The following is a 15029-nucleotide window of genomic DNA, read 5'->3' as shown; positions in this document are numbered from 1 at the left end:
TATCTTTTGGGCCAGATAATATCGGATGAATTTATGCGAGGTCATGAATGTGAATTTGAAATGTTATGGATGTATCACAGAGCAGATATCTGAACCGTCATAGAGTAAAAGGCATGCAATTAATGGTGGTCGGTTACGTTTGAAACAATTGAAGGACGCGAACGTTGTGAACGTAAATCAGAGCGAAGATTGCTCCCGTTTGAAGAACGGTTACTTCCTGGATTACCTGCAAAACTTAAAACATGATGCATGCAAATATATATGGGTTATTACGAGAATTTAAACGTGATGCGAATTCCCTTTGGACCATGAAGGCCGTCTTCGGACGGTGAGGATGATGTCCTTAGACTGTGACGTCCTGGTCCATGAAGTGTATAATAAAGGATTCGCAGGCCATGAGATGATGTCATCGGGCCATGCGGATGGTGCCTCTGGACTATGACGCCTTTGAATAATGATGTGCAATTTGAGAGATCCTCAGGCAATGGAATAGTGTCTCCCGGCTATGAGGATGATGCCTTCGTACTATGATTCCTTTGGACAAAATGGCGATGTTTCAGCCCATGAAATGCAAAGATATGATGCCTGGTCATATGTGAGATGAGACAAGACAAGGCTTAGTCTTGTGTAAGATGAGGGAAGTGCTTAACCCTAGGTGAACAGAGGATAATTCTAGGTCTTTGATGGCATAATGGAGACAATATTTGATCTTAGGCAAGGACAAGGCAATGCTTAGCCTTAGGCAATTAAGGAGGCAGTGCTTAGCCTCATGCAAGAAGAGGAGACAATCTTAGTCTCGATGCAAGGAAAGGAAGTGCTTAGCCTTATACAATTAAGGAGGCAGTGCTTAGCCTCATGCAGGAAGAGGAGACAATGCTTAGTCTTATGCAAGGGATGACAGTGCTTAGCCTTATGCAATTAGGGAGGCAATGCTCAGCCTTATGCAAAGAATATGAGACAATGCTTAGTCTCGATGCAAGGAAAGGCAGTGCTTAGCCTTATGCGATTAGGGAGGCAAATCTTATCCTCATGCAAGAATAGGAGACAATGCTTAGTCTCGATGCAAGGAAAGGCAGTGCTTAGCCTTATGCAATTAGGGAGGCAATGCTTAGCCTCATGCAGGAATATGAGACAATGCTTAGTCTCGATCAAAGAAAGGCAGTTCTTAGCCTTATACAATTAGGGAGGCGATGCTTAGCCTCATGCAAGAATAGGAGACAACTCTTAGTCTTGTGCAGGAAAGGGAGATAATGCTTAATCTCATGCAAAGCAGGGCAGTGCTTATCCCTATGCAAAGAATGGAGACAATGCTTAGTCTCATGCAAGAAGGGCAATGCGTACCCTCTGCAAGAAAAGCAATGAATAGCTGCGAGAGATTAAAGTATTTCTTAGCTTTATGTGTTTGTGTTTGGCAACTTTGTTGTTATGAAGATAGTGATTTTGCTGTGCGTATGTATTTGCGAATATTCATGTTATATTTATTGTGCCTGCATTCAAAGAAAAATTGTGAGTTTTGCGGGGGACGGTTGGTTCGTGCTTTTGTCTTCTTGCTTTGCCTTTGCTCCTGTCTTGAGCTCCTGTTTGAGTTATCCTAAGCAACATCTGGCTGTCATAGAAACACAGTTTTCGAAAAATATGCATGTGTTTGATAAATATAGTTATTTGAAATGTAGTAGTATGCGATATCAAATAATTTAGATGAACCGGTGACTGTGACACATTTTAGAGAAATTGCGACCTCCTTGCCCCCTCAAAATTCTGCCCCAGTTTAAATGCAATACTTTTGGTTGTTCCACATATGACGAAGTTGGCTGATCTTGCAATCTTGCCCCGGTTTCTGATCATGGGGAAAATGAAGATTTTATTAAGATGTGACCGAACCCACAGGGCTGCTGATAGAACATATGGGTCCACCATCTTCTATAAAGAACCAGGTTCTCTATTAGGTTTGACAGTACACACGCACATAACAGAAGTTAACAGACAAGAGGAATTTTACATGGAAAATTCCCAGCTCAACAGGATTGAAAACCACAACCTACCCTTGTAGGATTTCAACTTCACTACTGAGTAACTCTCAGATTATAACCTATGCAACCTAGGAATTAAACTCTTAATCCCTCACTAACTTGTAATACACCTATTACAAGCCACTTTGCAATAACTCTATTAGAGTTTAAAACTTGACTAACTCTAGCCAATACTTAAACACGCAAGTTTAAGGGTTACAAAGATGTTCCTACAAAGTGTTTCTAAATAAGATGGATAGGAATTACAATTTGAAGAACTATTACAAAGTTACATCTCAACTAAGGACACAGAATAACTCGATGTGGGAACTGGTTCATAGTGTTCAAGTTTTTTGTTTTACCTCCCATGAATGCATATATACATGTGTGACATCACTTCTAATGATGCAAGCAAGGTGGGTAAGAAGTCTTCTCTGGAAAGTTGACTGTAGCACTGTTCTGCACAGTAGCGTGTGCAGGCAGTAACTTTCCAGCTGCAAAGTTAACTTCGTACAGTCTCCTCGGGAACTGGTAGGGACCTAGTCCCTCAGCTGTTCCTTCCAATCTGAGGAGTTAAATCATATTCCACGCTCCCAACCTGAAATCTTGTGAACTTGAGATCTTGTAAATGTGTAGCAGGTTCCTTATCTGGTTCTGGATAGTAAGTTTGTTAGATCATCAAAATATAAAGCAAAGTACTTATAACCAAAGTACATGTAACCTATCAACTGCCTAGGTATCCCCTCTTAAACGGGAATCAGGTCAAGCGTAATTCAGTTACATCAAGTGAAGAAATGTAAACAATCCTGAATATAGTATCTCTTGATTGCGCCTTAGTTGATAGGTTTGGGACAAATCTCTCCGTCCATTTATGCAAGTATGAGTGCTCCTCCTATTAGTACTCGGTGAACCATGTAGGGACCTTGCCAATTGGGTTAAAACTTCCCCTTGGCTTCATCCTGATGTGGGAAGATCCGTTTCACCACCAATTTCCCCAGTGAATTACCCGGCCTGAGCTTTTTGTTGAAAGCTCTCGCCATTCTGTTCTGGTAGAGTTGAAAGTGACATAATGCATTCATTCTTTTTCCATCAATGAGGGCCAGTTGTTCATAGCGGCTTTGTACCCACTCTGCGTCGCTGAGCTCAGCTTCTTGTATGATTCTTAGAAAGCGGATTTCTACTTCGACAGGGATAACCGTTTCAGTACCGTAAACCAATAAGTAAGGAGTTGCCCCAATTGATGTGCGAACTGTGGTACGATATCCAAGCAAAGCATACTACAGCTTCTCGTGCCATTGTTTGTAATTATCCACCATTTTCCTCAATATCTTCTTGATGTTCTTGTTGGCGGATTTTACAGCTCCATTCATTTGCAGCCTATATGCTGTGGAATTATTATGCTTGATCGTGAAGGTGTCACACATAGCCTTCATCAGATCACTGTTAAGATTGGCGGCATTGTCGGTGATGATTGACTCTGGTACTCTGAATCGACAAACAAAGCGATCCCCAACAAAATTTGCAACGACCTTCTGAGTTACAACTTTGTAAGATATGGCTTTAACCCATTTTGTGAAATAGTCTATGGCCACTAGAATGAACCTATGCCCATTTGAAGCAGCGGGTTCAATCGGACCGATGAGATCCATGCCCCAAGCGGAGAAAGTCCAGGGTGCACTTGTAGCATTGAGTTCATTGGGTGGCACCTGTATCATATCAGCATGTATCTGGCATTGGTGACACATTTGGACATACTTGATGCAGTCTGTTTCCATAGTCATCCGGGAATACCCTACTCTTATTATTTTCTTGGCTAAGACGAAGCCATTCATGTGTGGTCTGCAAGTTCCGGCATGAATTTCCTCGAGCAATCTAGATGCTTCCTTGGCATTGACAGATCATAGTAACCCCAGGTCAGGAGTCCTTTTGTACATAATTCCTCCGCTTTGAAAGAAGTGGTTGGCTAACCTTCGGAGTGTGCGTTTCTGAGTATGAGTTGCGTGCTCCGGATACTCTCCTTTTGCCAAGTATTCTTTGATGTCGCGGTACCATGGATTTCCATCACTTTCTTCTTCAACATGAGCATCATAAGCTGGTTGCTTATGAATCTATTGGGATCGTATCGATGAAATTCTTGTCTGGGTGTTGTATGGAAGATAAAGTGGCCAAAGCATCTGCGAACTCATTCTGAATCCTCGGAACATGGTTGAATTCCATTTTCGTGAACCTCTTGATAAGTTCTTGTACACGGTACAGATATGGCAATATTTTGGTGTTCTTTGTATCCCATTCTCCTAAAACCCGATGCATCAAAAGATCAGAATCTCCAATCACCAGCAACTTCTGAACATTCATGTCAATGGCCAACCTGAGTCCCAAAATGCAAGCTTCATATTCTTCCATATTGTTGGTACATGGAAACCTGAGTTTTGCAAATATCGAATAGTGTTGGCCTGTTTCTAACAATAAGACAACTCCGATACCCACTCCTTTGAAGTTTGCAGCTCCATCGAAGAACATTCCCCAACCATCGTATGCTTTGGTGATATCTTCTCCCACAAATGATACCTTCTCGTCGGGAAAATATGTTATCAATGGTTCATATTCTCCGTCTATAGGAGTTTCTGCCAAATGATCTGCCAACGCTTGCCCTTTAACCGTCTTCTGAGTTGCATAGATGATATCGAACTCACTCAGCAATATCTGCCATTTTGCTAACTTTCTCGTAGGCATGGGTTTTTGGAAGATGTATTTCAGCGGATCCATCCTTGATATGAGATATGTGGTGTAGGCACAGAAGTAATGCCTCAGCTTTTGAGCGATCCATGTCAAAGCGCAGCAGGTGCGCTTCAGCAAAGAGTACCGGGCTTCGCAGGGTGTGAATTTCTTACTCAGTTAATATATTGCTTGCTCCTTTCTTCCAGTCTCATCATGTTGTCCTAGAATGCAACCAAAAGCCCCATCTAGTATGGACAAACAAAGCAGAAAAGGTCTCCCTGGTTCCGGTGGGACCAGAACAGGTGGTTTAGATAAATACTCCTTGATTTTGTCGAAGGCTTTCTGGAATTCTTCAGTCCAGCTTGTTGCAGCATCATTCTTCAGCATTTTGGAAACTGGCTCGCAGATCACGATAGATTGTTCTATGAAATGACTAATGTAGTTGAGACGTCCTAAAAAGCTCATCACATCCTTCTTGTTCTTCGGAGGAGGCAAGTCCTGGATATCTTTGATTTTTGATGGGTCCAATTCAATTCCTCAGCGACTGACAATAAATCCTAGCAACTTTCCGGCATGGACTCCGAAGGCACACTTTGCAGGATTCAGTTTCAGATTGTAGCTTCGAAGCCAATCAAAGAATTTCCTCAAGTCTGCTATATGATCCGTGCTTCTTCTGGATTTGATGATGACGTCATCCGCGTACACCTCTATTTCCTTGTGTATCATGTCGTGGAAAATGGTCGTCATGGCTCTCATGTAAGTGGCTCCATCATTCTTCAAACCAAACAACATCATTTTATAGTAGTACATTCCCCATGGTGTGATAAAGGCTGTCTTTTTGGCATCCTCTTCATCCATCCAGATCTGATGATACCCCGCGAAGCAATCCATAAAAGATTGGAGTTCATTCTTGGCACAGTTGTCGATCAGTATAGTATGTGTATATTGGGCAATGGGAAATCGTCTTTGGGACTCACTCTGTTTAAATCCCGATAATCAACACATACTCTGACTTTCCCATCTTTCTTCGGGACTGACACGATGTTAGCCACCCAAGTCAGATACTCAACCACTCTGAGAAACTTGGCTTTGATTTACTTAGTGACTTCCTCTTTTATTTTCAAACTCATATCTGGCTTGAATTTTCTGAGTTTCTATTTACAGGTGGACACATGGGATCGGTAGGTAGCTTGTGAGCCACTATGGATGTGCTCAAACCGGTCATATCATCGTAGGACCATGCAAAGATATCCTCATACTCTTTTAGGAATCAGACATACTCTTCCTTCTCTGATGGTGATAGGTGAATGCTTACACGTGTTTCCTTGAGTGTTTAGGAATCACCTAAGTTAATTGTCTCGGTATTGTCCAAATTAGACTTAGGCTTGTTTTCAAAGTTTTCCATTTCTCTGACAATTTCCTCAGGTATTATATCATCTTCCAGACCCTCCGAATCACTATTCTTATGTTGCGTTGTCTCATTATATGTCACAGTCATAGGTTCATCGGGATAGGTAATAATAATGCTATAGAGAGAAAATGGAAAGAATAATAATAAATACTAAAAGTAGCAATGCATTAAATAAATCTTGAAAACGTCAAACAAGCACGGCTCGATGACTCGAGCAATTATTTCAAAACAAAATACGTTCAAAACAAAATACTGAAAATGTCTTAGATGCTCATAAAACTGCTTAAAAATAATTGATGCTAATTGCCAGGCTACCCAGGAACTCGACGGGCCCGGGATGGTACAACAGTCCAGCTCTTGAGAACAACTCCTTTCTCCACGGTCTGAATAGTAAGGTCTTCCTCCTCCTCCTCCTCCTCAACTATAGCACTGCAATCCATGTCGTCAGTATCCTGAAACAGCTTCCTTATGCCAGCTAAGGCTTCATCTTCTTCAGATCGCCACATTATGTCAGCTTGATGAAATTTCTGGTGCAAATGTGGTACTGGTTGTTCCACCGATAATAAGGACCACGCCATGGCAGCGACCAATCCAACTACTCTTGCCAAGTGTATTCGTACCCAAGCCCAAAAGTTGTACCATGACGCTTCGGCTGTACTGGTTTGGTGATCCCTTGGAGATTCTTGTCGAGACCCTTGCCAGGCTCATACCCTGTCCATAGCAATATGCTTTCTATCTTGTTGCTCCACCATTTGTCTTTTTCAATTGCATTGACGCGCTCAATGCGGTGGTATGTTTCTCCACCCAGCTTCCTCCTGTTCTCGATGACTAGAACAGTCTGATTGGTATAGATGGGATTACTCCCATCTCCATGGATGATCACCTCTTGATGGTTCCATTTAAACTTCACAGCCAGATGTAGAGTAGGTGCTATGGCCCTATCGGCATGTATGCGGGGTCGTCCCAATAACGAATTGCAGGTACCACATATATCCAGCACTTGAAACTCAACATCAAACCAGGTTGGTCCCATCTGTAGACTGAGGATGATTTCCCCGATTGTGGCCCTCTAAGATCCATCAAACGCCTTCACATTAATGCTTCCTGCTCGTATCTCATGCAGGCCTTTACCCAGCCTCATCAGAGTAGTCAGTGGGCATATATTGAGACTCAAACCCCCATCTATCAAGACCCCGGCGATGAATTTGTCCTCAAATTGCACTGTGATATGCAGTGCCCTGTTGTGACTTAGTCCTTCCGGTGGTAGCTTGTCTCCATGAAAAGTGATTTTGTGGCTTTCCAATACCCGCCCGACCATGTTGGCCATTTCCCTACTAGTGATGTTGGTGGGTACATGGGCTTCACTTAGCACCTTCATCAGGGCATTCCTGTGTGTCTCGAAGTTTTGCAGCAGTGATAAAATGGATATCTGATCGGAGCCAACCCTATACCACTATAGAGTGGCAAGAGCGGTCGATGCAGCTTTTACCCGAAAGGTCGGGATCGAATCCACAGAGAGCTAAGGAAGTTTTGGAATTGGGTTCCTATCTAATCTAGCAATGTGCGATGTTCTTGATTTCACTTCTAATCATTCTTTATTTGTTCACTATTCTATTTTAATACTAATGATGCAGAAAAATAAGCTAAGTATGATATTTTTGTATGGGGTTTTCTTAATTGGTAAAAAGGCACTAGGGATGTGACTTACTCCTAGGTGAGTATCTAACGGGATCCAAAACTTAGGGCAAATTTGTTATAATTGAGATCATGATATAGCCATTGCACGTAACTACTCACTCTATACCTCTCAGTAGTTTGAGTGACTTTTCCCTAATTGGCTTTCTCAAGCCCAATTCAGTGTTCAAACAGTGCCAGCAAAATTGGCTCAAGTCGGGTATTACTATCTCTAGGTTTAACCCTTTAATTGGGGCTATCAATCTCTTGAATGAGATTGAGTGCACCCCAATTCCTTGTTGGCCTGAATTTCCCAAACTTGGACCCTCTTTCTCAAGAAGAGCCTAAGTTAAAAAGGCACAAATTATTGTTTGCAACCACCAATTCAACAATTAAAGCATAAATAAGACAAAATATCATTCACCCATAAACATTTAAGCCCTAAAATAGAAGACCCATTAAATACCCACACTAGGGTTGAGCCACAACCCTAGCTAATGGGTCTAGCTGCTCATAATCAAAGAGGAAATCAAAGATTTAGATGAAATATAACCCATAAAAAGTAAATACAAGACTAAAATCTAAGATTAATTGTTAAAGATATTCTAAAATTACTCAAAAAGGCTAAAAACGGCTGTTCACGTGCTCTGCCAAACAAAAGATAACCTAAAAATCTAAAAAAGAAGTATTTATACACATCTAAATTTTCCGGAAAAAAATGCCCCTACGGAGGCTCCGCTGACAGCGGAAAATGGACAGCTGCAGCGCTAAGACTACCGCGGCCGCGCAAAATCAACCGTGGACCGGGGTCTTCAACTTTTAGCTCCACTTCTGGCTCTCTGAATCTGACTACCACTGAGGGCGGTAAATCGGCTGCTGCCGCGCTAAATCACCGCGGGCAGCAGTGACTTGTTAAGCCCATAACACACTCTCTTAACTTTGCCACCGCCGAGAGCAAAATCAAGACCGCCTCAGCGGTGGACTCTCCGCGTCCGCGATTGTTTCTTCGCTGTCAGCGCTCTTTTGGCTTAGCATTGAACTTGTGCACGTTTCACCCTTTTTTGAACTGGTTATGACTTCCTTGTCTCTTTTTGACCAAACACTGCAATCAAGCACAATAAGTTAGCTTTCGAGAATACTTGTACACACTTTTTAATCCAAAGCCTAAGCAAAAAGGAGCATTAAATAGGCTAGAATCCCTAGTTATCAACTCCCCCAAACTTAAGCTTTTGCTTGTCCTCAAGCCAAACAAAGTAATTCCCATCTCCTCAAGACAAAAAAGGGGAAAATTCAGCTGTCCTAAAGTGACCTCATCTAGCCTCAGTTGGGACTAACAATTACCCTCAACTCAAATGCATCATTAACAATACACAACCTTTTTAGCACCATGGCTTTAGTGCGACACAAAAGCATCAAGAGTTGACTTAACTCATCAAAGAAACTCTTTCTATCACATTGGTCCTTGTGGAACCCAAACTCATACTCCTCAACTCTCCATAAGCAAACCTCACTTTTAGATTGTAGCACTCATCTCTCACAAAGGAAGGTCACAAGTCCGGCTCTAAGTACCATAAGCTTGCCCCTTATGTGAGTCACCACTAATGTAAGCTCACTCAACTCAAGATCATATAGGGCTTTTGCGGGAATGTAATGAAGGCTTTTGGTTCAAGGTAGGATACATTGGTCTATGAAGGTTTCTTCTTTCCTTAAGCACTTCATTTGCTTCATTTTGGCTCACACTTTCTTGACTCTTTGAGTCATTTACTTCTTCCTTAGGGGTTAGAGAACACACTGTCACTCTTTCTTGTTCATGTCAATCCTTTTTCTCCTTTCTAGTCTTTCCAAGCCTTTCATTTTTGCTTTTATTGACTCCGTTCATTTCTTCTACATTGTTCGCTTTCTTTTTGACTTTTTGGCTTTTTCTTTCTTTTTTCTTTCTTTTTCCTTCCCTTTTCTTCCTTTTTGTAACTTTTATCACTTTTACATTCCTCATCTCCCCCCCCCCCCAAACTTCTGTTTTTTCCTTGTGCTAAGAAAAGATTGAGTGCCAAGAGAGGATCATTTTAGACTGGATAAAGGCTTGTATCATGATTTTTGAAAGAATAAGGGTTATGGCTCAACGAGGTTGACTAGGGATATCATCATTGGTGGGCTATGGATGTTTTCAAGTCTCAATTAGGATCAAGGAGAGCCTATAATCACTTCTCAAGTCGAGCTACACTTAGGATTTCGCCTAGACAAACATTCAGGGCAAGTTCTAGACTCATTGGCACATGACTTGGACTTGCAAATCAATACCTCACCGCACAAGCTATAGGATTGCTAAAGAGACAGAGTCGGGGGCCCACAACAACCTTAGCTAAGATTTGTGCAACGCAAATGGTTCCGAAAAACCACTTGATGATTGTTTAGTCAACACAAGAGTCTCAAGGTCACAACTATCACCATCATATATACACCAATTTGTTTCTAACCATAAGGTCAAAGCTAAATGTGTTAGACCCAAGTGAAGCTTTGCCTGAGGCACTATTACTCACTAGCTACTGTTTACGCAAAAACGAAAAGAAAACGGACTCAAACCCTTAAGAAGATTGTCATGCCATCCATCATCGGGAAGAGCCACCCGGTTCACACAAACTCCACCTTTGAAAAGAACCGTGGCATTAAGAAAACTAAAGGCTTATTGATAACAAAAACTTGTAAAATAAGAAGCTATGAACCGAAAAAGAGGCTAATAAATGAAATAAGAAGCTATGTTATTAAGGAAAGTTGCAAAAGAAGTTATGATGTAAAATGCGGAAAGTAAACTAAATATGTACAATAGGGGATTTAGACGAATATACATAAGAGGGAATGAATATATACATGAAAAAGTAACTTTATATACATACCGAAATTGAAAAATAACGAAAAGTAAAGAAAATAAATGGTAAAGTTATATACATACCAAAAGTGAAAAAATAACAGTAAAGGAAAAGTAAGTGTTATATTTACATCCCAGTATCAAAAATCAAAATAGGACCACCCCCTCAAATGAAAGCTAGCATTGTCCTCAATGCTAAATAACCAAAAATAAGATCAAAAAAGAGGGTTAGAGAGTAAAGAAAACTCCCTATGGGTCCTCTGTCTGCATGGGGTCCTGTGGCTGGGTCCCTGGATCACCTGGCTCGGGGTCCTGTGGCTGGCCTGAGGCAACTCCCTCAGGATCCTCCAACTCAATCTCCACATGGTCAACCTGGGTCATCACTCTCCTCCTCCTGGGCTCACCTTTAGTCTCCTGCTCCTGAACCTGCTCTGCCTGAGCTGGAGCTGGAGCTGGATCCTCCAATAGAAGCTCCAATGGTAAGTCGCCAGCTACCTTAATCTTTTCCACCTCTTCTCTCAATTGCTTCACCGACTCCTTTGAGGCCCGAGTCTTTTTCGGCTTCTTTGTCTGCTTGCTCATCTCCTGAATTGACTTTCCTTGAACTGCAAGAGCATCCATAATAAGCTTTTGGTTGTCCAGGAGCTTCTTCTGGTTGTCCAGAAGCTCCTTAAGGGACTCCTTCACTGAAGCTGGCACCTGGGGCTGTGCGGGAACTGACTGGGCTTCCACTGAACTGGATAGCACAGACAACTTAAAAGTTGCTGCCTGCATCCAGTTGTTGATGCTGGAGAGTGTTTGGTTAAACATGTGAGCAGTCAACGGGTATGCTGAGGAGGAAGGCACTGAGGACGGCATAGAAGTAGATGGTCCGGAGGCAGGATCCGGTATGGCAGTGGGAGGCTATGAAGTAGTGAATACCACTATTGTCTCTTCAGACCGGCCAGTAGAAGTAGTAACTTTGCCCTTGGATCCCTTAGATTTCGGGTTCCCGGGACCCCGAAGATTGTACCATGAGAAGGGCTTCTTGGGCTTCACCTTGATATCGAAATCTCTTTTCTCTACCTCCTGATCCTCCAAGTACATGGTGAGGAAGTTTGGAAATGTGTAAGATCTATCGCCCTCGTTAACCACTCTGGCGATCACCCTAGACATGATATTCCCGACATTGATCGGGAACCTCGCCATGATAGCCGCCACTACAATCGCCCGGGAAACTGGCATGGTGTTTTCGTGAGTAGTGGGGTCTAGTCTGCTGCACACAAAGGTGTCCCAACCCTTTGCCTCAAAGTTCAGGGTGTTCCTCAAGATAGGAACCCCTGCTGTCAACAATGCTGGAGTAGTATCCGGGAGAGCCAGAAGTGATGCCAACCACGGGCGAGCTGCCTCATCCATCACCACCTTCTCTAAGTACGGTGACTCATCTTCATCATTGAATCCCGGGTAATCATTGATTGTCTTCCCATCAAACTTCGCAATCAGGTTCCGCACCTTAGTCACTTTTGTGCCCCTTTTGATGTGGGAGACATTGGCGTAGAATTCCTTGACTAAGTGTTCGTTAGCATCCGGCAACTAGCTGGTGAAGTAGTCCCAGCCCACTCTGTCAGTTAAGTGCTACTTCACATTGGGGTTGTGAGGCGGAAGGTCCCTCTCTATGAACTGGCGCTTATGTATGAGTGACTTTTAAGGCCACCACTCCCTGAATTTATGATATGCCAGCTCACTAACAAACCTCTGGGTTTCTTGTCCTCTCCAAGCCTCCAGTTTGGGTATCACCCCCTCTCCCGTCATCCGGTACCTCAATATCTACATCTATGGGGCCCTGTCCAGGTGACGAAGCTGTAGGTGAGGCTGAAGCTGAGGACTCACTACTCTCCGCTGAGCCATCAGACGACTCAGAAGAAGCAGGAGAAGTAGGAGAGGCTGGGGGTGTAGGCTCATCTCTCAATCTCAATCTCCCGGGAAATCTGGTACATGTGTGGGTACCGAGTCACCCTCTGAGGCCTCTCGGGAGGGAGCATACTCGCTCCCCTCTGAGTGGGAAGCAGCTCTATCTGCAGCTCAAATGTTTTTCCTCATTTGTCCGAATGATTTTCGTATTGCTGGGGTCAACTTGATTTGTCCTCGTCCCCTACCCCGGGAGGACTCTGCTTTCCCCTTTTGTTTCTCACCGCCACCTCTAGATTTAATCATTGTCTAAAAACATAATGAGTGGGAGAGTGTTAGTACTGGTGCTAGAAGAAGCATTGAAGAGAAGCAGTAGAACAAGGCACAGAAAAAGTTGCAGACCGCTGACCGCGGAAAATGCATCGCGGCCCCAGAGGTGTGGGGATCAGACTAGCCACCCTCTGAATCTAAGCACCGCTGATCGCAAAAAAATGAGCGCGGCCGTGGATGTTGCACTGCTGTCCGTGAAAAATCAACCGCGGCCTGAGTCAACCTAGGGTTTCAAATTGTTCATGCTTTTAGCAATATTATCTACATTGCTAACCCTACTAGGTATCCATCAATAAATCCTAACTATTTTAAGCCTAATTTAACTAATACTAATAAACCCTAGGTCAAAATTAAGAAAAAAAAAAAAAGAAGAAGAAGTAAAAACTATCCATTAAAAGAAGAACAAGTACAAAATTAAAGGCTAATGAATGAGTGAAATTACCAGATGTGAGATGAGTGGTGAAAAATGAACTTTGATTGTGTTTGTGCAGATTAGGTCTAACGTGAACAGTGAAAATTTTGCTTTGAGAGAGAAAAGATCGAAAAATATAAAAAGCTTCCTGAGGTTCTATTTATAGAAAACACCCAAGGGCCCATACAACTTACCTAGCGCGGCCGCGGTAAATCACCGCGGTCCGTGCTTGTGAAGAACTGAAGACCTGCTGTATTAAAACTACCGCTGAGAGCGGTAAATGGTAAGCAGCCGCGGTTGAGCACCACTGACCGCAAAGAATGCACCACGGACACGGTTGAAACTTCAAAGAAGTCTTATTTTTGGACTTTTCAATCCCGCGTCCGCCACCAATTTCCGCCTCCGCGATAAGGCCACCGCTGACCGCGAAAATGCAGCGCTGTCAGCGGTCCAACTTCAGAGAGTGTCAAATTTTTCCAGCTTTGTCATGCACTGCATCAAACATTCCTACACACATCTCACAACCAGTTAATTCAAAAACGAATCCTACACTACAAAGAAAATAAAAAAGAAGGAAAACACATGGGTTGCCTCCCAAGAAGCGCCTAATTTAACGTCGCGACACGATGCAGGTTACCATCAATCACTTGAGATAGATCATTGCCACCACGTGGTTGTTATCAAACTTGCCAAGATAGTGCTTCACTCTGTGTCCATTAACTCTGAAGATTTCACCATTTTTGTTTTTCAAATCAAGAGCACCGAACAGAGTCACAAGCACCACCTCAAAAGGTCCACTCCATTTTGACTTGAGCTTTCCCGGAAACAGTCGTAACCGGGAGTTGAATAAGAGAACCAAGTCACCCACTTTGAATTCCTTGCCACGAGCATACTTGTCATGTAAGTATTTCATCTTGTCCTTATACAAGGACGCGCTGGAATAGGCATAAAATCGAAACTCATCAAGCTCCTTGAGTTGCTCCACCCGGAGATTTGCTGCAACATCCCAATCAAGATTTAACTTTCTCAAAGCCCACATGGTCTTGTGCTCTAACTCAACCGGGAGATGGCAAACTTTCCCAAACACCAACCGGTACGGAGACATACCAATCGGAGTCTTGTAGGCTGTCCTGTAAGCCCATAAAGCATCATCTAGATTCTTTGACCAGTCAGTCCTATTTGCATTAACCGCCTTTGACAATATGCTCTTAATCTCCCTGTTGGAGACCTCAACTTGCCCACTAGCCTGAGAATGGTAAGGGGTAGAAACCTTGTGATTGACACCATACTTTGCAAGCAAAGTGTCAAATGCCTTATTGCAGAAATGAGAACCCCCATCACTGATGATTGCTCTAGGAGTGCCAAACCGAGTAAAGATATTCTTCTTGAGAAAAGCCACCACACTCCGGGCCTCGTTGTTAGGTAAAGCCACGACTTCGACCCACTTTGAAACATAATCAACGGCCACCAGAATGTATGTGTTGCCACAAGAACTCACATAGGGTCCCATGAAATCAATGTCCCACACATCAAATATGTCAACCTCAAGAATAGTAGTGAGAGACATCTCATCCTTGAAATTCCACCTCCTCTCTAACACTCATCACATTTCTTCACAAGCTCACCCGCATCCTTGTATAGTGTAGGCCAATAAAAACCATAACTAAGCACCTTTGAAGCTGTCCTTGCCCCACCATGATGACCACCGTAGGGGGAGGAATGACA

General features: G+C 43.0%; 1 protein-coding gene across 1 annotated transcript; it reads right to left on the bottom strand.

Annotated features, from left to right (window-relative positions):
* Positions 1 to 4109: 4109 nt before the first annotated feature.
* Positions 4110 to 6716, bottom strand: LOC109210877. Its single transcript, XM_019374354.1, has 3 exons — positions 6569 to 6716; positions 5022 to 5122; positions 4110 to 4673 (listed from the first exon to the last, which is right to left on the bottom strand). The coding sequence occupies exons 1-3, from the start codon at positions 6714 to 6716 to the stop codon at positions 4110 to 4112; spliced, it is 813 nt and encodes a 270-aa protein (XP_019229899.1).
* Positions 6717 to 15029: the final 8313 nt, after the last annotated feature.

Source organism: Nicotiana attenuata, unplaced genomic scaffold (assembly GCF_001879085.1).
Source record: "Nicotiana attenuata strain UT unplaced genomic scaffold, NIATTr2, whole genome shotgun sequence".
In the NCBI taxonomy this organism is placed as follows: domain Eukaryota; kingdom Viridiplantae; phylum Streptophyta; class Magnoliopsida; order Solanales; family Solanaceae; genus Nicotiana; species Nicotiana attenuata.
This window is presented reverse-complemented; position numbering and strand designations above follow the sequence as displayed.